The sequence below is a fragment of the Stomoxys calcitrans genome, chromosome 5, assembly GCF_963082655.1.
Source record: "Stomoxys calcitrans chromosome 5, idStoCalc2.1, whole genome shotgun sequence".
NCBI classification, from domain to species: domain Eukaryota; kingdom Metazoa; phylum Arthropoda; class Insecta; order Diptera; family Muscidae; genus Stomoxys; species Stomoxys calcitrans.
The window spans coordinates 20,999,376-21,022,421 of NC_081556.1; the positions used below are offsets into that span (position 1 = coordinate 20,999,376).

A 23,046-nucleotide genomic window follows, 5' to 3' on the forward strand; every position below is an offset into this window, starting at 1 on the left:
CAGCTAAACTTCTCATAATAGCAATGAACACCATACAGATCGCATCTCAATGTTGTTGTTGTTGTGGCCACATATTCATGTAGAGCTGGCGATCCTCGTCATGCTGCTGTAGGTGAGCAAGCTCATTTCGGTCCAAAGGACCGAACGCCGCGGGAACATGGTGGCGATTGGTTATTTATAGGCGCCATTAGCTCGCCTTGTCATATCGAGCATCATAGGCACTCATTATTTGTGCAAGAGCCGGTACCGCCCAATCTCTCACTGAGACTCTTTGCTCTATACCGATGATTGTCCGCGACTGCCCTTGCAGCTACTCCGTATGAAGCATTCCACTATCCACAACATGTGTACCATGGCGAAACAATTAAAGGAAGTCAGTGGAATGCAGAGAATATGCGAGAAAGAAGATAACACCAAAAATCTGTCATCTTAATACCGCCAAACCTGACCAGCTGTTAGCAGCTGTTCGCGTGAGACTACCTTTTTAAAACCGCCTTGCCTGTGGACGCTCGCAGCTTAAACCCCGTTTACACTGCTCTTTAAAGCTGGATGTAATGGCTAGATCATCTGTTTCCCCTCTATATAAAATCAGCTGACAAAAGCATTAAATCCGGATTTAATGAGCAGTGTAAACGGAGTAAAGAGGAGATCCATCAACAAAGCTTTAAAATTAATTTTCTTGATTATAGGAATTATCCTTATGCTTAATGCTGGTCAATAGCCTTGCGACCCCATAAGGGATATATATATTCTTTATGGTCTTGAGATTCTAAATCAATGCATCCATGCCCGTCCATCTGTCGAAATCACGATAGTGGTCGAAAGAATAAAGCTCTCTCCTTGAAATTATCGGCCATTTGGAAATGGGCCATATCGGTTCAAATTTTGATATAGCTCTCATATAAAGTGGTCTTACGACTTGATTCTATACCCCTAGAAACTGTAATTTTTGTTCGATTTGGCTGAAATGCACGTAGTGTTCTGTTACAACTCGTGCCGAGTCGGTTTATAACCTGATAAAATCAACTTTATCCGGTTGTCGGCGTAGTCGAATTTCGACTCTTTTATAAAACGGCATTATGGTTGTCGAAGACGAACAATCTATTACGTTTTAGATATTTCTATGTGGATCGGAATTTTTACTACGATTGGTTTTAAAAAACAGCATATTGCCTACTTCACATTATGCATTGGCGTTAGTAATTAACATGAGATAATGCCGCTGGCCTCATTTCTTTGAAATTACATTTTAATTTTACAAAAATGAATGTTGGCCAAATTCTGTGCAGAGACGTTTATAAATTTCAGCGGACTTGGGTAATAAATAGACATTTTATGAGCTTGTTAGGTTCATTAGTCTTTATGGCAACTATATCCAACTTTCAACCATATCGCATCACATAGTGTGCAACACACTGCCACAATAACAACAAATGTCCACCGTATTTAGCGTGGATGTTGAAGGCTGCAACCTTACCAAAACAACGTAGGAATTTAACGAGTATACCTTTATTTCAGACATGTTTTATGTTTTTACATTTTATAATCTCCACTAATAACGGACATTTGGCTACACCTCCTACTCTGGTCAATATATAAATGTTATAACAAATTCTGTTTAAATACAAAACAATACAATCAGTGCTACAATTTTTCTAAAATAATTGTTTTAAATAATCTTTAGAGAAAGTTACAAAAACTTGGGCTGAAGCTTTATGTTGTCCAGATCTAACATATTATTTTTATTATTAGATGATCCTGTTTCTACTCTAGCCAATGGAGATTGTGGTAAACGTCCTATTGGTGCATTTGAAATAGGTATGGGTCTCTGTTGAATAGGTGAGGGCAATGGTACGTACTGCAGATTTGGGGGTGTACCATTATATTGTACGGGATTCTCATTTTCAGCATCTGCAATGTTATCTTCGGGTAAGAGACGATATTTTTTTAGATATTTATACGATGCATTTGAAATATCCGAAGGGCTTCGCTCAAAATTTTCAATGTTTTGCAAAGGTGTTGAAGGAGTATTCGAAGATGGTTGCATTACTTGTTTTAGCGCTACGCCTAAATCTGGAGATAAAGTCAAGTCATTTAAAAGTTCAGCAAGTTTTTCCCTTGGTAAATATTTTAAAGCCAATTCATTCATTATTAAACTTTTATCAGTTGTCGGTTTGGGCAACGCAGCTGCTATTTGTTGGTTCCATTGTAAATAATTCATAGCCGGCTGTGTTTGAACGGCGGTACTGGAGGGAGGTGGCACCTGCTGGTATTCCTGTAACCGATTCGATTGAGGAGAGTTAGGTCGATAGGCAGTTGATTGGGCCACAGGCTTTCCTTTAGGTGTTTGCAAGGCATTAGGGCTAGGTTTTAGTTGTTGTATAATTTTATTTGTTGTGGGTTGTAGAGGAATCTGTGCTGCAGCTCCGCTTTCCAGTCCATTTGCAGCGGGGACATTATCTGCAATATAATGATGAGTCATTTACAGTTAAAGCATTTTTAAACTCATGCCACATACCTAACATGTTGTTTATATTCACTTGTATGCCGACATCTTTACATTCCATCTTTGATTTGGCCATAATTTGTTGGGTACTCAGAAATTTTTCCATCATTTGCATGATATATAACTGATCATGCCGCATCTCCTGCACAATAAGCTTAATTTCTTCAATATCCTTTTTGGTAGCCACGTTTTGGGGTATATTTTGTTGACCAGAGACTGGTGAAGACATAGCATCTGTTTGTGTACCAGCACAAATTGTTAGCACATCCCTCGGGCTTGGTGCAGTTGGTGGTGTCATTTCCATAGATTTTCTGTATAAAATTTGCTGCTGCTGTTGTTGAATAGGCTGATATGTACATGGACTCTCTAAATTGTTACGGTAAGCTGTGGGATTGTTTCCAACAACTCCATTAACAGTATAAACACAATTGGGAATTGAGTTCGGTGGGGTGGCATATGATACTGGATTATTGACCCCGTATCCATTTGAAATTCCCCCAGCTGATGTTGTTGTTGTAGCAGTGGCAGACGAAGAGTTTCTCAAAGGATATAAATTGCTACGGGCTGCAGTCGTTGTCTGAATGGGACTGCTATTCGTGTTGTTGCTGTTATTTATGCTTGTCGTTGAGCCCTCTTGCATCAGACCAGCTGGAAAAGATACTTTCGGAAGCATTTGCTTTTTCCAAGCCGCATAAGAAGTTGTCTGTTGTTGGGCTTGCTGGACGTTCGTTTGTAGATTTTGAGGCTGTAGATTATTTGCCTGTTGACCAAATAATATCGAAACTTCTGGCACCTGCGGTCGTACAATAAGCTCGGTGGCACCCAAAGAAGATCCACTTGGCTTTGGAGCCATCCTTGGAAGCATATCTTCAGTTTCTGGTTTGAACATTATGTATTTTTATTTTATTGATTGCTTTGTATTGTTTGTAGACACAGGCAACAAAACATAGGAAAAATTCAAACAAGAATTAATTGGAGTGGTGAATTTAGATCATTGAGGTAAGTTTTGCAACACATGGTTGCCATATTACTTGGGGAAATCAAAGACATATTTTGGGGGGAAAGAATAATTATAAGGGGCGTTTTTACGGAAAGTCGATCGTTTTGCAAAAAGGTTGGTACCGAAATATATTCATTTACAGGTAGCGGCAGTTGTCCAACAACAAAATATTGAGTGCACTCAATCTGTCAAAGTCAGTGATTAGTAGAACTCTGATTTTGTGTATGTTAATAGTACGCGCCATGTTTCGTTGTTTGTATGTTTTCGTTCCTAACTATAATACACACACATATAACCAAAACTCGTTGACAGATAGTGCACTTTGATTAACAATTTTCACATAAGCGTAGTATTCTGTTCAGCTTCCAGAATAGTTGCGAAGAACTTCAACAACAATATGCACGTGGATTAATTGTTTTTAAGTGCTCGTTTTAAGCCTTTAGCGTAAAAAATGCGTTTATTTATTTCACATGTTTTGAACTAATACGTTTTTTTATGACAGTTGACAGTTGTTCACGTGAACCGAACCGAAATGAGAACCCTTATATGATGTTGTTGTTGCTGTTGTAGCAGTGTGCGTACATGAGCAGAGAATATGCGAGAAAGAAGGTAACAACAAAGAGAATGTAAACAAAAACAAAAGGTGGTCTCATCTGAGTGAGACCACCTTTTTAAATCCGCCTTGGTGTTATTGTAGCTTTTTTGAATCTTCACATTCAAACACATTTTTGACAGAAATGTACGTCCTGCACATAACTTTAGTATTAACCCAAAAGGAAAACTGACAGATTTGTGTTGTGTCAACAACTCCCTTGATTTAGTGAACACAGGCAAATGTCAATAGTCGCAAGCAGAATTTTCCATGCGAAGTTAGATGTGATGAAATTAAACAATTTCGATTTATTTGTTTGAATTTGAAATTAAAAAAGCGTTTCATTTTCTTGAGTAGCTCCTGCTCCATAACTGCCAACGATTTTGACTGGTCAAATCATCATGGCAGGTAGGTAAACTTAAATCACTTGCACTCGAAAACTAACCTCGTGTATGAAAGTTGATAACTCATGTGTTAATTTGCTTACAGAAAATGAGAACTTTGATTATATCGAAGATGGAGAGTGGTACGCATATGAATATGAGGAACCTTATGGAAGTGTCACGGGAAATGTTGACACGTTGCAGCCTTCGCAAACAATTACAGACCAAAATCTTCATATAGAACATAATATCATCAAATATGAAACAGAACATATCAAAGAAGGGCAACGTGATTGTATTACAGACGAGTTGAATGTAGAAATCAATGGGAACGATTTTTCCAAACATAACCTTGTATTAAAAGAATGCATAACCGAACTGGGGCTAATAAAACAGAGCTATTTCTGTCAAGAATGTTCCATGGAATACAATGATATCAATGAATTCCTACTCGAACATCCCGGCATAGAATTATTGAGTGAAAATCCAGAAAATGATGTGCAAGACTTCCCTGGGGAAGACATTGTTGAGGAGGCATTGCATGAAAAGGTGGAACATGCAGATATATTGTGGGATTTAGTGGAAAATGTTGTTGAAGGTGAAAAGGCGATAGAGCCTGCATCAGAAGTTATTGAATATGAAGGGCCAAAATCTCCTTTGAGAAAGGAAGGTGCGGATACCGATAAAGAACAATACTTCTGCTACGAATGCCAAGGTATATTCAATGATTTGCAGACAGCAGAAGATCATGAATGTGGCACGCTGGGCATACCTGTAGCTGACTTGGAGGAGCCACCGAAGGAGGAGAACGATGTTAATGCTTATATATGTACGTACTGCAATCTAATGTGTATATCGTATGAGGAACTTTCAATGCATATGACAAATTGCGATGAGGAGGTATATACATGCATACACATTGTACATACTTTTTTAAAGTTGTTGAACATTTTTTTCTTAATTTTATATCTGTCCACTAGGAAACAGTACCATTAACAACAACTCCAGCCACATTTAGCTGTAATTTGTGCAAAAAAGTCTTTCATAATCAGCGCACATATAATAATCACATGCGCTTCCACAGAAATAAACAATTGGAGATTGCTGAAGGACCTGTTAAATGTGACATATGTAATACATTCTTTGAAACGGCTAAAAATTTAAAGTAAGTGGATATTGTCTTGATGCTAGTTGTAATTATAGTCCAAAAAAGTCCATCTTGCAAATTTACTGATTTCGGAGCCCCCATATCAGAGCCGATTCTCGTCAAGTTCCTGTGTGTGAGCAAGCTCCTTCAGGTCCAAAGGACCAATCGCCGCGAGAACAGGGTGCCAATTGGTTTTTAAAAGTCGCTAATAACTCGCTTTGTTACATATATATAGTCGTTTTATTAAAACGCATTGACCATGTTTTCCTCATATACATACATCCGTATATTGTGCTCCACCTAAGTGCCGGTGTCTGTTAGCCTCGAAAGTCGGGCAATGATATAGGAAATGCTTCAACGTCTCATCAATTATCCCACACGCCTTACATATGCTATCACTTGCCGCTACTATTCTACATAGGTGCGGATTTTAGTCCTACGACTTTTGCAGGAGCTGAGACTATAGAACACGTGTGTGTGTGTCCCGCACTATCAGTTATAAGGAGTTCCACTTTAGGTTCTCATTTCTTTGAGAAACTGTCTGATCTAGCGGATGTGAACATTTGCAAGTTATTGGGCTTTTTAAAGCGATCTGCATGGTTCAACGTTAGGAACTAGAAGGCATCTTCCTTCTTCTATTCCTTTGGTATCCCAATGGACGAAAACGTGAGCAATCCCATGGCAGCCGGTTTTACGTACCGGATTGACCCGATGGAGTTCTTCTTAAATGCAAGGACTGCCGCCTCATTGTATAACACACTGCTACAAAAACAACGTCTAACTCAGTCTGATGGCAGAGTGCCACTTAAACCTAACCTAACCTAGTCCTATGTGCCCCGTTATCATACCGAAAACTATACCGATCTCCTTACTTCCTTTCCGTAATAGCTTTGTCTTCTCACGATCAGGGTGTTCCTATAGGATTTTCATCGTCCTACCAACCTTTTCGTCATTCCACAAAGCTACTTGAGTGTTCATGGCCCACGCCCTTAACTCGGACTTCGAGGCCCGAAAGGCTTCGAATTCGCCAAGTTTATTTATGGGAGTCCTCTGACCTTCACGGCCAAATTGTCTGCTCTTTTATTCTCCCTTGCCCGGCACCCAAACAATGCGATCATCCCATCCTCAAAGAATGCGTTTATATCCTTACACTAAAATACTGTTCTTTACCTAACAGTGACAATAGTCGAATTGAAATCGCACCGGGCCAATAGAATCGACTGTAATCAGTTATATTAAGCTTGTTGTTGTTGTGTAATAGTTTGTTGTGATCTATCTTTCGTCTGCTTGATTCTGTTGAGTGTCAAGACCCAAAAACTCTGCGCTAAGATGGGGTGCGTCCACAGGGATCTGGGTCTGAGCCGAGTGGGTTTGGCTGGACAGTTAAATAGGTGACGTGTATCGTGCAATCCCTGGTTACAATCGGGACATACATATTGCACGTCGGCATCAATCCTTGCTCTATACGAGTTGAGGGGGCTGCATCTGCCGGAACGTAATTAAGCCAGAACTACTCTGGTTTGCAGGGGGAGGTCAATTTCTTCAGGTGCAATGGGAGGCGGTCGTTCTTCAAAGACTATCGGTAGCCATTTACCGCATCTACGTGTATCGTGTGATCCCCGGTTACAATCGAGACATACATCTTTCACGACGGCATCAATTCTTGCTCTGTAGGGGTTGAGGCGGCTGCATCTGTCGGAACGTAATTAAGCCAAAACTACTCTGGTTTATCCGGGAAGGTCAATTTCTTCAGGTGCAATGGGAGGCGGTCGTTCTCCAAAAGGACTACATTCACCCGGTAGCCATTTACCGCATCTGTTACCAAACGGTAGCATGATTGTTGTCTACAGCAGCTTGATATGCCGCTTGATCTAGAGGTTCTCTCTGTAGCGTTAAACCTCACGATGCCATGATCGTACAATCGTCCGCATATGATACGATCTCTACGTCGTCTGGAAAGGGTGGAATGGAGGATAGGTAGGGGTTAAACAGTGCCGGAGATATCACACCCCACCTTGGCGAACTCCCTGTTTCACTCTACGGTGCTTCGACTTCTTATCCCTAAATTCCACAAATGACGGGCGACCATCCAGATAATTCGCGACCCAGCGTTTCAGGCCTTGCTAAAGGGACAGGTTGGCGATGTCCTTGTTGTTATAGTTGGTGTTTTGAATTGCGCAGTCGACAATTTTCTGAATGATCAGAACGATTTTACCTCGCCTAATTTATATTACCAAAACAGTCCTTCCAATTGTGACCTGAACCCCACATTTGTTAAGAAACTTTCCCACAGTTATTTATCAACCAATTTCTTTTGCAGATTACACATGAAGATGCATAATGAGCGTTCACTAAAATCCATTCAGGAGGCATTGCCAGCAGGCGCTCTACCCGAGTACAACGAATTGAATCAATTTTTTTGTGAAATCTGCAACAAAAGGTTAGTTTAATAATTTCTCCCATAATTTTGTTTTAACGAAAAGCTTTTGTTTCCAGTTTCGATCAAAAACTTCTAATCATACACAAGAATATGCATCAAAATGTCGAAGAATATAATTGCAGCAAATGCAACAAGCAATTCGATAATGCAACTAACTATGAAATGCATATACAAATGCATAATGAGACGAAGGGAAATAAAAGCAAACAGACGGTGGTGCGAAATCAGGATTTATTCGGCAATGGCCAGGCACACAAAAAACATGCTTGCCAATATTGTGGCAAGGAATTTTTACGTCCCTACGAAAAGGTGAAACATGAACGTATACACACTGGAGAAAAACCTTTCAACTGTGAGGTATGTGGCAAAACGTTCCGTGTTTCCTATTCGTTAACCTTACACTTGCGTACCCACACCGATATTCGACCCTATGTTTGTGCCACCTGTAATAAGAGATTCAAACAACAGTCGGTCTATGCGCATCATCTGAAAACCCATTTGGCGGAACGTCAATATAAATGTGAGGAATGTGGAAAAAGTTTTCGTACGTCAGTACAACTATGTGGCCATCGGAATAGTCATAAAAGACCCTACAGTTGCACCGAATGCAATCGGTCCTTTGTCTCAATGTATGCCGTCAAGATGCACATGAAAACGCACAAAAAGGGTGATAAAGGAATGAAAATCCTAAAAAATCGTTGCCATTTGTGTGGAGCAACATATGCACATTTGTTTGCTTTGCGCCTTCATTTAAAAGAAAAGCATGGCGTTGATATGGAACCGCAACAGCTATTGGAACAACAGAAGGCTTTGTCGAATGACACTGCATGTGATAATGGGGAAGATTTTATCAATGAAGACGATGACAATTTTGTTGGTGATGATGAGCTAGACAATAATAATGATGGCAACAAATTAAATGGTATTGATCACGATGATGATATGGATGAAACTATGGCAGCAACTCAAACCATTTTGCCGAGGGAAGAGGTTTGTGTTAATTGGAAAGCATTTGTTTCAAACCTGTTTGTAATTAAAGTTGATATTCACTTTCAGACTACAATTGATGACAATTTGCATGCAGAAGAAATTATAACGGATTGGTTGAAATAGCGAAGCTTCTTCAAAATTATTAAAGTTTAATTGAATAGACTGTATTTTAGATAATAATGTAAAAAGTGTATAAAGTTTTTATAGTACAAATTATGAATTACTAATTAACAAAATGTTTAAAACTTAAAAGTTATTTTATTTTATTAATAATTGAAGTTGGCTTACAAACAAAAAAGGGGACTGCACATCTTAGCAAACGAGTTAAGGCCTGGTTATGCATTTGCATGTACAAATTGGATCATGGCCTACCATGACATATATACCACGTAGTGTACCGTAAACAGCTGCACTATCTGTCTTTTGGGTTGTGTGTGTGTGTACCGCTGATTGTCCGTGACTGTTGTTGCAGCTACTCCGTTAAGGCGGATTTAAAAGGGGGGCCTCAGCTGTTAACAGCCGGCCACGTTTGCTCATGTACGCACACGTATACACACACGCACACACATTTCTTTGTGTTTGTTGCCAAAACGTCGATTAGCTTGATGGCAAGATGGCGGATTGCACCATATGATTTGTGGTTGTTGTAAAAATGAGACCAACTTTCATTGTTTTGCCTTGCTACTCCGTATGGAGCATTCCTCTATCCGCAACCTGTGGTCGCGCCCAATAGCTCGCAGCCAAGGCGGATTTATAAAGGTGGTCTCACGCGAAAAGCTGTTTACAGCCGGTCTGGTTTGACGGTGTTAAGTTTTCAGATTTTTGTTTGCATTCTTTTTGTTGTTATCTTCTTTCTCGCATATTCTCTGCTCATGTACGCATACGTGTACACACACACAAATTTCTTTGAGTGTGTTAGCAAAACGTCGATCAGCTTGATGGCAAGATGGCGGATTGCACCATATGAATTGTGGTTGTGGTAGAAATGAGACCACCTTTAATTGCTTCGCCATGATATCTACCCAGCTCTATAAATTTAATAATTTCATGCTCTAACAATTGTTTTTCGATGTTTGGCAAATTTTCAAAATGATGGACGTTTGGCAACGAACTATGGGTATCTCTCATAATTTCGATTACAGTTGTTTTTGTCGAATAATCGATCCGTCAGCTGCTATATGTTTTTATGTGAATGGCGCAAAACAAAAGTTGAAAAATATTAAAAGTGAAAAATTGAACACTGCACATATTTTATGGGTTTTCAAATATATATTCGCAACCAATTGGATTTTTAAAGTGAAAGTTACAGGTAAGAATGTTTATACAAGCACTAAACAATTTTTGGGAAAGACTTGATAGAATGTTGAAAAAATCAACAAACATCCTTCTTTAAATATACCTTTATGCCGAAATGGGCTTGGGATGAAAGACTGCCTTAAATGGCACCTGTTTTCCTAAGAGAGAGAAAAATCATGGAGAAACATTCACGAACAAACATTTTTTTAAGCCATGCAGCTCAGCATATCGCGAGTCGAAAAAAACAAATTCCAATTTCTGATAGGGGGTACTAACTCGTCATTGTTTTATCGCAGTTACTACTCGCTGTTTGCACGTAAGTTAAGATTTCGGCGAGATCCAAATAGAGTGTGCCCTGTATTGTCAGAGAAAAGACAATTGGGTGTCGCTATTGTTTTCTTGTACCATATGTCATTCTAGCCCTGGGTATACGTGCAGGAACATACAGGCTCGTTTTAAGGGCGACCTATGACAATGGTCACTAAGTAGGGTATTTTATTGAAGTAAAACAGTAAAACTTCATTCTTGCACCCTTCTGTCGATTCTTGCGTCTTATCCGTGTGTTTACGACTGATTGCAAATTATAAGTTTTAGGGTTCTTTGAGGAAATTGTAAAATTATTGCTGTATGAGTGTGCTGAACTGAAAAATAGAAGAAGTTCACCGAAAACTTAGTTCGTCCTGCAAAAAGAGGTATTGCTGTCATATGTTTTTCCAGGTTCTGCAGTAATCTGGGTACCATTTTGCTACTTTGAGCGTCAATGATCTGTCTTCACAAATCAGGATGGAGACATACGTAAATCGGAACCTCTGTTTTGGTCAGTGGGCCAATTGCTTTGTACGTTGTCAACAAGGTTTCTTTATCGGCACACCAAGTGCTGCCGGCAAGTTACTTGAGGACCTTGTACCTACTTTTGACTATCGCAAATTGCTGTGGCATGTGTGGAGAATTTGTAAGAGCTGTCAAATGTGACACCAAGTATTTTGTGACACTTGATGGAATAATTTCTCCATCGACCATCACAGTCAGCTCGGTATTCACCTCATGCCTCCATCGAAAGTACGCGCTAACACTCAAAGGAGTAAAGCTAGCCGCTTAAAATATTGGGTTGCCCAAAAAGTAATTGCGGATTTTTTAAAAGGAAGTAAATGAATTTTTAATAAAACCTAGAATGAACTTTAATCAAATATACTTTTTTACACTTTTTTTCTAAAGCAAGCTAAAAGTAACAGCTGTTAACTGACAGAAGAAAGAATGCAATTACAGAGTCACAAGCTGTGAAAAAATTTGTCAACGCCGACTATACGAAAAATCCGCAATTACTTTTTGGGCAACCCAATATATACTTCCTATTAGTGTAGATCGGTTGGGATTGTAAAAGGCTTTAACGGTCCATGTACACCGATCTGGGATCTTGGCTTCTTGAGTCACTAGAGGGCACAATTCTTATCCGATTTGGCTGAAATTTAGCATGACTTATTTTGTTATGACTTACAATAACTGTGCGATGTATGGTCCATAACCTGATATAGGTGTCACATAAGCTGATCTGGGATCTTGACTTCTTGAGCAACTAGACGACGGTTTAAGTCTTGAGCTGCTGGAGACCAAATCCTGATGCCATGATCGTACAATCGTCCGCATATGATAGGATCTCTATGCCGTCTGGAGGGGGTGGAATGGAGGATAGGTAGAGGTTAAACAGTGCCGAAGATATCACCCCACCTTGGAGAACTCCCAGTTTCACTCTACGGTGTTTCGACTTCTTATCCCTAAATTCCACAAATGACTGGCGACCACACAGATAATTCGCGACCCATCGTTTCAGGCCTGGCTTGAGGGACGTGTCGGCGATGTCCTCAAATAATTTGGCATGGCTGACCGTGTCGAACGCCTTCGATAGGTCCAGTGCCACGAGGACCGTCGTATCACATGGCCTGGGCTGATTGAAGCCACGGCAAATGTGTGTGGTGATGGCATGCAATGCTGTTGTTGTGCTGTGCAGTCTCCGAAATCCATGTTGATGCTCGGCGAATGGAAATTCTCCTACGAGGCTCGGGAGGAGTAATGCCTCAAGCGTCTTTGCCACTGGTGAGAGAAGCGAGATCGGTCTGTACGACTCCCCCAAACTCGGGTCTTTTCCAGGCTTCAGAAGCGGGATCACTCTGCCCATTTTCCAGACATCGGAAACTATAACAGTGTTCAATGACAGGTTGAGGACAGTGGTAAGGTACTCAACTCCAGGTGAATCCAGATTCTTCAACATCAATGTAGAGATTCCGTCGGGACCCAACGCTTTAGAAGATTTGGCCCCGCGGATGACATTCGTAACTTCGCCCACGGTAAATTGTGATGGCTGTTCATCGGCTCGGAGACCACGAATACGGCGAATGGCTCTCCTCCTTGTCCTGTCTCGCTCGGGATGCACAATAAATTGACGATTGAACAACCTGGCGCATCTCTTCAGATCAGTCACGGTTATCTCGCCAAAAGTGACTGAGGTCTTGTCATCCCGTCTACCGGGGTTCGAGAGTGACTTAACCGTGGCTGTATGACGACGATAGCATAGTTACATGTATCAAAATACAATGGCTCCGTTGGCTAGGTCATGTTGTCAGAATGGATGAAGAAGCTCCAGCAAAGAAGTCTTTTGAAAGCAAACGCGGTGGTACATGCAAACCGGGAAGATCAAAAGCCCGATGGAACGATCAAGTGGTGGGAGACACCACAGAATTTCGAGGGGCTTGGAACGCTATTCTGGCGCTTGGAACAAATATTCTGTCATAGCCAATTAAAAAAGAAAGAAGAAGAAATTGTCTATATGATGTACTACTAAGGCCTTCATAACTCATGACATGGTCTCCAGATTGAGAGAAATCGTCCAGAGAACTTGTAGTACACAGTGCAGGGCCTATACGAATCGGCTTAACCGAACTTTACGCCTATATAGGGTGTGCCACCTTTTTAGAAAAATTATGCTACTTTTTTTCAACGAAAGCCAATTTTTGTGCCCCTTTTTGAAATATTTCAAAGGTAACGTTGTTTGTCAGCACCAGCGTAAGTACATAAACGATAAACGGAAGAAAAAAAATCGTTTTAATATCCATGTTGAGATTTGAATCTATTGGGTTGCCCAAAAAGTAATTGCGGATTTTTTAAAAGAAAGTAAATGCATTTTTAATAAAACTTAGAATGAACTTTAATCAAATATACTTTTTTTACACTTTTTTTCTAAAGCAAGTTAAAAGTAACAGCTGATAACTGACAGAAGAAAGGATGCAATTACAGAGTCACAAGCTGTGAAAAAATTTGTCAACGCCGACTATATGAAAAATCCGCAATTACTTTTTGGGCAACCCGATACATAACACACATTATGCTACTTTTTTTCAACGAATGCCACTTTTTCAAAGGTTACGCTGTTTGTCAGCTCCAGCCTAAGTACATAAACTGAAAAAAAAATAGTTTTAATGTCCAGATTGAGATTTGAATCTACATAACACACATTGTTTTTTTTTTTTACTTGTTTTATTAATAATAATAATTTACAAAATTTCATGTGCCAAGAAGGTTTTCGGTTTTCATCGTCTTTTTCATTATCAGATTCATGATGTATAGATTTTCATTAAAATTAATTTAAAAATAAAATGTACATATAGTAAGCTTAACTTAACAAAAACATAGAGAAACATATGTATGTGTAGTATTGTGTTAAAATTAAATTATAATTTACAATCGTAAAAAAATAAAAAATCATAATAAAACATTAAAATTAAAACAATAATAAATGTACATGTGTATTAAGTATATAGACACATACATACATATGTACATATATTTTATAATAAATTCTAACTAAGAGAAACAACAATATTCATTAGACAAACGAAGTTTATCAACTAAAAAAAAGATATCTACTTCGTTTAATTTTAGCGCTCTGGGTTTTCTTGTTTTGTGTATGTGTGTGTATGTTTTATGTTTTTTTTAAATTTCTTACTTTATAACAACAGAAATGTTTTGTGTTTAAATTCAATTTGAATTGAATTAATTATATGGGAATTATTTAAAATTAATGGCAATTACTTTATACAAACAAAACAAAAAAAGTGTTTCTTTCTTTACAGCTAATGCAATGTGATTATTACATACATACATACATATGCCTATGTTTTACGTGTAACAATGCAGCAGTAGTAGTTGTAGTAATAGTTATAGTGGTATTATGTGTGTAGTAGTATGTATGTTTATGCAGATATTTATAGGGTATGAATAATTGTGGATGAGACGACACAGTTTCTTTTGTTGTCTTTTGTTTAGAGAAAGCAGCGATTATTTTAACTAAATTTCCTTTCTTTTTTTTTGTAAAATACTAGGAAATTGTTTTTGTTTCTTGTCTAAATTCTCTAAGGCATCATCAGCAACATCATGGATATTCCGAGGGGGGTGGGGGTGCCGGATTTGCTGGTTATCATCAAAAAGGATATGTTTTCCAATTAACCACTAAATGGAGAAAGAGAAAAAACATTAATTATCAGTACATATAAAATTGAAAAATGATTTTAATATTTTATAAAAAAAAAAATGTTTTTAAAAAGCAGGCACAAGGCAGGGGTTAAAAATGCTTATTCTGTTTTTTTTCATATTTTCTTTAATTGGGGCATCCACCACTAGCTTCCAATGTAGCTTTGGTGCCCACATGCTTGTTTGTGTCAACAACTCCATTTTGCCCCGGTGTCTGTTCTCTTATCCACATCCAGGCTTTATGCCATTTCCATTAGCTGTATGCCTTATAATTAAATAAAATCCTTTGCCAACTGCTTTAGCATTTCCATCTCCGCAATCTATGTGGGGCATGTATGTATGTAAAATAAAATTAAGCCGCCTCTACACCATATATTCGATTTTTTGAGTTTTTGGTTTTAGTATGAGTTCGCAGTTTGGTTTTGGTTTTAGTTTATGATGATAACCCATGAATTATTTGTATGCATAAAATAGCCATAAAATCCATTTTCTCTTATTTGCTTTAAATAATAGTTACTCATTTTGCTATGGTAGTAGTTGGTTGTACTTTTAGTATGGTTTATATGAATCATGCTCTAATCTGGGCTGCTTCCTTTAGCTTTGCTACTAGAGGCATTTACTTTGTGAGTATGGTGGTGGGTGGATAGGTAGTTTTTGTGGGTGTTGTGGTGGTGTAGGTGAAGGGGTGGATGGATATAAGGGCTTAGACATTATCCGTTTCCGCTTTTTGTTTTTTTTTTTTAATTGTTTGACTGGCATGTGTAAGTAGTGTATGTATGGAGGTTTATAAATGTTGATATGTATGTGTTTATGTGGATTTATTTAATTTTTTTTTGGGAAGATAAAATGTTTTAGTATTGTTGGTGAAACGACGACAGGAAAATTGTGATACATATTTTTTAAAATCATGCTGCATGGGCTGAAGAGAGTTTTTCATGAACATCCTAGATAGAGTATGTTTTTTTTGTATTTTTTTTGCAATTTGGCAAATTTTTAATGTAGTTGAGAGTTATATGATGTAATAGTCAATGTGGTATGTTGTAAATAGGTTTAAAAGTTTCGTTTTTATATGTAGCCAACTACATTGTTGTAGATTTTTTTATGGTTATTTAAAATCATTCAAATCAATAACATAATATCAACTACTTTATTTAAAAAAAAAATCCTTTAACTATGTTTGTGTGACATTTAAAACAAGTAAGGACGGGCTAAAGTCGACTTTTTGATACCCTACACCACATTGGATATGCAGACTTGTTGGAAAATTTCTAAGATAATTCCAATTAAGAAATCAGTAAGGAAGGACAAAAGTCGGGCGTAGTCAACTATATAATACCCTACACCACCGAGTGCACGTAATATTTTTAATATCGAATAGAACCTTCTACGATTTGCTTACGATGGTATGAAAATTAGGGCTTCTACAGCCTTAAAAGTCGAAACGCATAAAAGATATATATGGGAGTTTTATCTAAATCTGATTTGATTTTGATGAAATTTTGCACACGCATTGGGACCAATCTATCAATTTAGGGTAAATTCGCTGAAATTTTAAATATTCGGTTGTTTTATGCCCCTCGAGGCTTGTATTAAGCCTCCCGTTAATGGACTAGTATATGGTCCAGATCAGACTATATTTTAATAAAACCGCCACATAGACCAATCTTCCAATTAAGGGTATTTTTCCCATTAAAATGCGGATTTATTGACCGATTTAGCTGAACTGTGAAATATAATCCACATAAGCCCCTATTTAAATACAACTATGGATATGATAGTGGAGTTATTATAAAATAGGAAGATTAGTATATCCATGGTGGTGGGTATCGAAAGTTCGACACTACCGAATATAACACGTTTTTACTTGTTATACCCTACACCATCACTGTGGTACAGTGTATTACAACTTTGTGCATTCTTTGAAGGCCACCCTTACCCCAAACCGGACATATTTGCTGACTTTTGCAATAAGGGGTTTAATTTTGAGGCCAATGGCAATAGGGGTTTAAATAAATGGTATTTGAGTTCTCTCAAAGCGCGACATGATATTTTTTTCAGGGCCAAGTGTCTGGGGGACACCCTCATCTCTGAAAACATGCCTAGAACTAATATGATGAGAATATCGGGCTCAAATTAAGGCTTTTAAGAATGGAGTACATCTTGCATCCAAACCCAAATGACCTCAAACCCTCTGAGAGAATTCATAGACCAATCACCAGAGATCATATGGGATTCAGATTCACTTATATAGTTATACTGTTAGCCATGCGATATACATTTACTATTTTCGTAGCATGGTATTCACTAAGGTGGAGGCCACCGTGGGTTCGAATCCTGGCGAGACCATCAGACAAATCTTCAGCGGTGGTTTTCCCCTCTCAATGCTGGCAACATTTGTGAGGTACTATGCCATGTAAAACTTCTCTCCAAAGAGGTGTCGCACTGCGGCACGCCGTTCGGACTCGGCTATAAAAAGTAGGCCCTTTATCATTGAACTTTAAACTTGAATCGGACTGCACTCATTGATATGTGAGAAGATTGCCCCTGTTCCTTAGTGGAATGTTCATATGCAAAATTTGCATTTATGTTTTCACTAAAAGCTCTTTAATTGTCGAAAAAATATATTCAAATGATAATTTTGTTCCATATAAAGTAAAAGAAGGCGCAGCGGAACGGGCCCGGTTCAGCTAGTCATATTATATAGTCAGCTCCGCCCGACTTTTGGCTTTCCTCATTGGTTATTCCCTATAAATATGTATTGCATATTGGTTGGTTATTTTGTAGAGATCGGACCAAAATTGTAGCTACTACAACCTTAAAAATCGAAACACGTAAAAAATATGTACGGGAACTTTACCTAAATCTGGTTCGATTTTGATGAAATTGAACACACATACTAGGACGTCGAAAATAGCATTTCGTGCCAAATTTGGTAAAGAACGGACCAAAATAGTGCCTTCTACAGACTTAAAAGAGCATATCGGATGAAAGATATATATGGAAGCTATATATAAATCTGATTCGATTCTGATGAAATTTTGCACACATATTGAGACGTCACAATAAGCACTTTGTGCCAAATTTGGCAAAGATGGGACCAAAATGGTGGCTCCTACAGATACAAAAGGGCATATCGGATGAAAGATATATATGGGAGCAATATCTAAATCTGGAACGATTTCAATAAAATTTCGTACACATATTAAGAGGTAAAAAAAAAACACTTTGTGCCAAATTTGGTAAAGATGGGACCAAAATTGTAGATCCTACAGCTTTAAAAGGGCACATCGGATGAAAGATATATATGGGAGCTATATCTAAATCTGGAACGATTTCAATAAAATTTTGCACACACATTAAGAGGTAAAAAAACACTTTGTGCCAAATTTTGTAAAGATGGGACCAAAATTGTGACTCCTACAGATATAAAAGGTCATATCGGATGAAAGATATATATAGGAGCTATATCTAAATCTGGACCGATTTCAATAAAATTTGGCACACATATTACGAGGTCAAAAAAAAAACACTTTGTGCCAAATTTTGTAAGGAGCGGACCAAAATTGTGGCTTCTACAGCTTTAAAAGGGCACATCGGATGGAAGATATATATGGGATATATATCTAAATCTGGACCGATTTCAAAAAAATTTTGCACACATATTAAGACGTCAAAACAAAAACTATTTGTGCCAAATTTTGTAAGGAGCGAGCCAAAATAATGGCTTCTACAGCTTTAAAAGGGCACATCGGATAAAAAAATATGGGAGCTATATCTAAATCTGGAATAGCCTTCGTCCTTGGGCCAAAAAAGAGACTTATGCAAAATTTTGTGAAAATCCTCCTGTTGGAGATATTACCCGCACTTTAATTATAAGAATTTTATATTCCTGTTGTGCGGGTGCAAATAAATAAATTACAAATTAAATTACAAATCGGACAACAAATGCGTCCTCTACCTTGATTACAAGAATACATGGACAGGCAGACAGACGGTCATAGCTAAATGGAATCAGGAAGTGATTCTAAGCCGATCCGTATACTTATCGATGGGTCTAGCTATAGCCCCTAGAAGGTTGGAGAAGTGAAACGAGTTTTTTTTGACATCCTGTATGCCTTTGTCCTCCTCTACAAAAGTCTTGTACATTTTTTACCCCTCAGATCAACAGATAAAAAGTTGTGGACTTATTTCCAATTTTTTCGCCGTTTGGTCCACTGTACGTCATCATAAATGCAGTAAGTGGGATAGTATAAACAAAAACTAGTAAAAAATATGCCATTTGAGAACGGATAGAGATAATGGTTAAGGCTCAGGTGTTATCGAAATCATGTTCAAAATTCAAGATCAATCAAAACCATAGGTGGTGCGGGCGCCTCTTGGCAGCCCCCTAAAGTTGGTCACCTCCGCATTTCGAAAAACTGTTCGGGCTATAAAATCTAAAATTTTTATTAAAAAATTGGAAAACCCCTTCGAGTTCTCAAAACGCAAAGTCCAGATCCCCCATTCGGTCCTATGTTTTTATACCCTCCGCCATAGGATGGGGTATACTAATTTCGCCATTCTGTTTGTAACTCCTCGAAATATTCGTCTAAGGCCCCATAAAGTATATATATTCTTGATCGTCATGTCATTTTAAGTCGATCTAGCCATGTCCGTCCGTCTGTCTGTCGAAAGCACGCTAACTTTCAAAGGAGTAAAGCTAGCCGCTTGAAATTTTGCACAAAAACTTTTTATTAGTGTAGGTCGGTTGGGATTGTAAATGGGCCAAATCGGTCCATGTTTTGATACAGTTGCCATATAAACCGATCTTGGGTTTTGACATCTTGAACCTCTAGAGGGCGCAATTCTCGTTCGATTTGACTTAAATTTTGCACGTGGTGTTGTGGTGCCACTTCCAACAACAGCGCTAAGTATGGTTCAAATCGGTCCATGTTTCGATATAGCTGCCATATAAACCGATCTTGGATCTTGACTTCTTGAGCCTCTAGAGGGCACAATTCGCGTCCGATTTGACTGAAATTTTGCACGTGTTGTTTTGGCGTTTGTTTCCAACAACTATATTAAGTATGGTGCAAATCGGTACATAACCTGATATAGCTGCCATATTAACCTATCTGGGATCTTGACTTCTTGAGCCTCTAAAGGACGCAATTCTCATCCGATTTGGAAGAAATTTTGTACAACGGCTACTGTTATAACCTTCAATATACTTGTCTACTATGGTCTGAATCGATCAATAGCTTGATACAGCTCCCACATAAACCTATCTCCCGAATTTGCTTCTTGTTTTTTTTCGATTCTATCCCACTGTGCGCTGTTATACTTAATCTATACATTTTCATCACAATCAGACAAGTGAATCAGGGGTCAGGCTGATTAGACCAATACTTTCTTACGCCTCAATAGTTTGGTGGACTGCTATGGAGAAAAAGTGCAACATAAGGACCATACAACAGGTCCAGAGAACTTGTTGTTTTTGCATAGGCAGAGCGATAAGGACCACACCCACTAGGGCACTGGAGACTATTCTAGATATCCGACCCATTGACACACAGATTAAGTGTGAGGCAGCTACTGCGGCTATGAGACTTAAGGCGATGGGATAATGGATTTAGGATGGGAGCAGCTTATACCATCGCGGTATAATCGAGGCGACAATAGGAAACCTGGAAGGAAGGGAAGAGGTTTCCGATCGTATACCTGAGATGAACCTTGAAGTCGAGTGCGAGGCACTGCTGCCATCGGCACAATCTTGGATTGACGGAACCCTAGTATTGCCATCTGGCAGATCATGTTACACGGATGGATCAACGCTAGATGATAGCGTGGGCCTGGGGGTTTACATTGAGAACCCAGTGACTGAGATCTATATTAGACTGCCTGACAATAATACGGTCCTGGAGGGAGAGATCCGGGCGATCTGAGGAGGTATTTGAACCCATCTGCTACGCAGGCGATGTTATAATACTTCTAAGGGGTAAAAATCCGAACGAGCTATGCAGAAGGGCCGAAAGGCTCTTGTATATGTCATATGACTTAGCTAGACCCAGAGGTTTCAATGTTAACCCAGAGAAGACTGAAATATGCATGTTCCCGAGAAAGACGAAGGTGGGCCAATTGAACGCACCACGTATCCTCAATAAAGCGATTTCGATATCTGACAAGGTCAAATACTTAGGTGTGATCTTGGACAGGAAACTGAATTGGAAGTGTCCCATTCAGGAGCGTACTGAGAAGGCTCACAGATGTTGGGCACTATGTAGACGGGCCGTAGGCTCGAAATGGGGCATGAATCCTATGATAGTCCACTGGCTCTACAGGAGCGTGATTATGCCTCAGTAGTTTGGTGGTCTGCTATGGAGAAAAAGGACCATACAACAGGCCCAGGGACTGAGATCTATTTTAGACTGTCTGATCATAATACGGTCCTACGATCTGAGGAGGTATTTGAACCCATCGGCTACGCAGACGGTGTTATAATACTTCTATGGGGTAAAAATCCGAACGAGCTATGCAGAAGGTCCGAAAGGGTCTTGCATATGGCATATGACTGGGTTAGACCCAGAGGTCTCAATGTTAACCCAGAGAAGACTGAAATATGCCTGTTCCCGAGAAAGACGAAGGTGGGCCAATTTAAAGCACCACGTGCATATGGGATATGACTGGGCTAGACCCAGAGGTCTCAATTTTAACCCAGAGAAGACTGAAATATGCCTGTTCACGGAGAGACGAAGGTGAGCCAATTCAAAGCACCACGTTTCCTCAATAAGACGATTTCGATATGTGACAAGGTCAAATATTTAGGTGTGATCTTGGAGAGGGAACTGAATTGGAAGTGTCACATTCAGGAGCGTATTGAGAAGGCTCACAGATGTTGGGCACTATGTAGACGGGCCGTAGGCTCGAAATGGGGCCTGAATCCGAGGATAGTCCACTGGCTCTACAGGAGCGTGATTATGCTTCAGTAGTTTGGTGGTCTGCTATGGAGAAAAAGTACAACATAAGGACCATACTACAGGTCCAGAGAACATGTTGCCTTGGCATAGGCAGAGCGATGTGGACCACGCCCTCTATGGCACTGGAGACTATTGTAGATATTCGACCAATTGACATATAGATTAAGTGTGAGGCAGCCATTGGGGCTATGAGACTTAAGGCGATGGAAGAATGAATTGAGGATGCGAACAACTCATACCATCGCGGTATAATCGAGGTCACAATAGGAAACCTGGAAGGAAGGGAAGAGGTTTCCGATCGGATACCTGAGATGAACCTTGAAGTCAAGTGCGAGGCACTGCTGCCATCGGCACAGTCTTGGATTGACGGAACCCTAGTATTGCCATCTGGAAGATCAATATTCAACCTAGCCTAACCTAACCTATTGAGATGTTCGTGTACAAATTTGCCATTTTTTATATATAAATAACACATAAATTGTATATTTATATACAGCACACTTAAAATAAAGCAAATAATTCTCATTCAATTGAGGGATTTATTATGCTGTTGCCATATAAGATTGAGTGTGTATATCTTGGGAGAATTTTTTTTGTAAGTGTGTGATATCAAAACTACACAAAAAACTACCACATGAATTTGTACTAAAACAACAACAAGAACATGCATTACAATACATTAAAAGCTTGTTTTTTTTCTGTATACAACATAAAAAAACTCAAAGGATACAAATTAAAAAAAAAAAAAAATAATAAAAAACAAACACAAACAAGGATATTTTTTTTGGGAAAATGAAAGAAAGTAATTTCCAATTGAATTGTTTAGTGGCTTTAAACCAATAATAAAAACGATTTAAGTTTTAATATGAAAAGATAGGAGAGGAAAAGAGAAAAAAAAAAATGAATTTAAATGAATGAATAAATGAAACTGAAGAAAAAAAATTGTGGTGGTAAGCAACTACCGTTCTCTATGGAGTTTAGCTTGAGCAAAATTATTTTCTAGGGTGTTGTAGTGTTTCTAAATTTTTTTTTTGCGTGGTTCGGTTGCTAAGTATAATTGTATGGAAAAAATATTGCTTACCGCTTGGCTAAAACGGATTTGAAATTCGAGTTTTGTTTTTTGGTTTTTGCTAAACGAATAAAAATGATTTTCATAGTTTTCTATGTGTTTTGTTAGCTGAGTAGACTAACATTGGGTTTTTGTGGAAGGGTGGT

The 23,046-nt window shown here is 38.7% G+C and overlaps 2 protein-coding genes across 2 annotated transcripts; one reads left to right on the plus strand and one right to left on the minus strand.

Annotated features, from left to right (window-relative positions):
- Positions 1 to 1,493: 1,493 nt before the first annotated feature.
- On the minus strand, positions 1,494 to 3,752 carry LOC106080839 (uncharacterized). The gene is made up of 2 exons (XM_013242426.2): positions 2,519 to 3,752; positions 1,494 to 2,460 (listed from the first exon to the last, which is right to left on the minus strand). The coding sequence occupies exons 1-2, from the start codon at positions 3,393 to 3,395 to the stop codon at positions 1,691 to 1,693; spliced, it is 1,647 nt and encodes a 548-aa protein (XP_013097880.2). The 5' UTR covers positions 3,396 to 3,752; the 3' UTR covers positions 1,494 to 1,690.
- A 589-nt stretch (positions 3,753 to 4,341) lies between these two features.
- On the plus strand, positions 4,342 to 9,205 carry LOC106080860 (zinc finger protein 436). Its single transcript, XM_013242458.2, has 6 exons — positions 4,342 to 4,506; positions 4,588 to 5,381; positions 5,462 to 5,646; positions 7,949 to 8,068; positions 8,125 to 9,058; positions 9,125 to 9,205. The coding sequence occupies exons 1-6, from the start codon at positions 4,500 to 4,502 to the stop codon at positions 9,179 to 9,181; spliced, it is 2,097 nt and encodes a 698-aa protein (XP_013097912.2). The 5' UTR covers positions 4,342 to 4,499; the 3' UTR covers positions 9,182 to 9,205.
- The last annotated feature ends 13,841 nt before the right edge of the window (positions 9,206 to 23,046 follow it).

What these genes read in the sequence shown, in the direction of transcription:
- LOC106080839 (XM_013242426.2), bottom strand. Translation starts at nt 3,395, where the DNA reads ATGTTCAAACCAGAAACTGAAGATATGCTTCCAAGGATGGCTCCAAAG. An exon ending in GAATATAAACAACATGTTAG is followed by an intron (nt 2,461 to 2,518) that starts GTATGTGGCATG and finishes ATTATATTGCAG; the next exon opens with ATAATGTCCCCGCTGCAAAT.
- LOC106080860 (XM_013242458.2), top strand. An exon ending in TGACAAATTGCGATGAGGAG is followed by an intron (nt 5,382 to 5,461) that starts GTATATACATGC and finishes TCTGTCCACTAG; the next exon opens with GAAACAGTACCATTAACAAC. An exon ending in GAAACGGCTAAAAATTTAAA is followed by an intron (nt 5,647 to 7,948) that starts GTAAGTGGATAT and finishes TTTCTTTTGCAG; the next exon opens with ATTACACATGAAGATGCATA.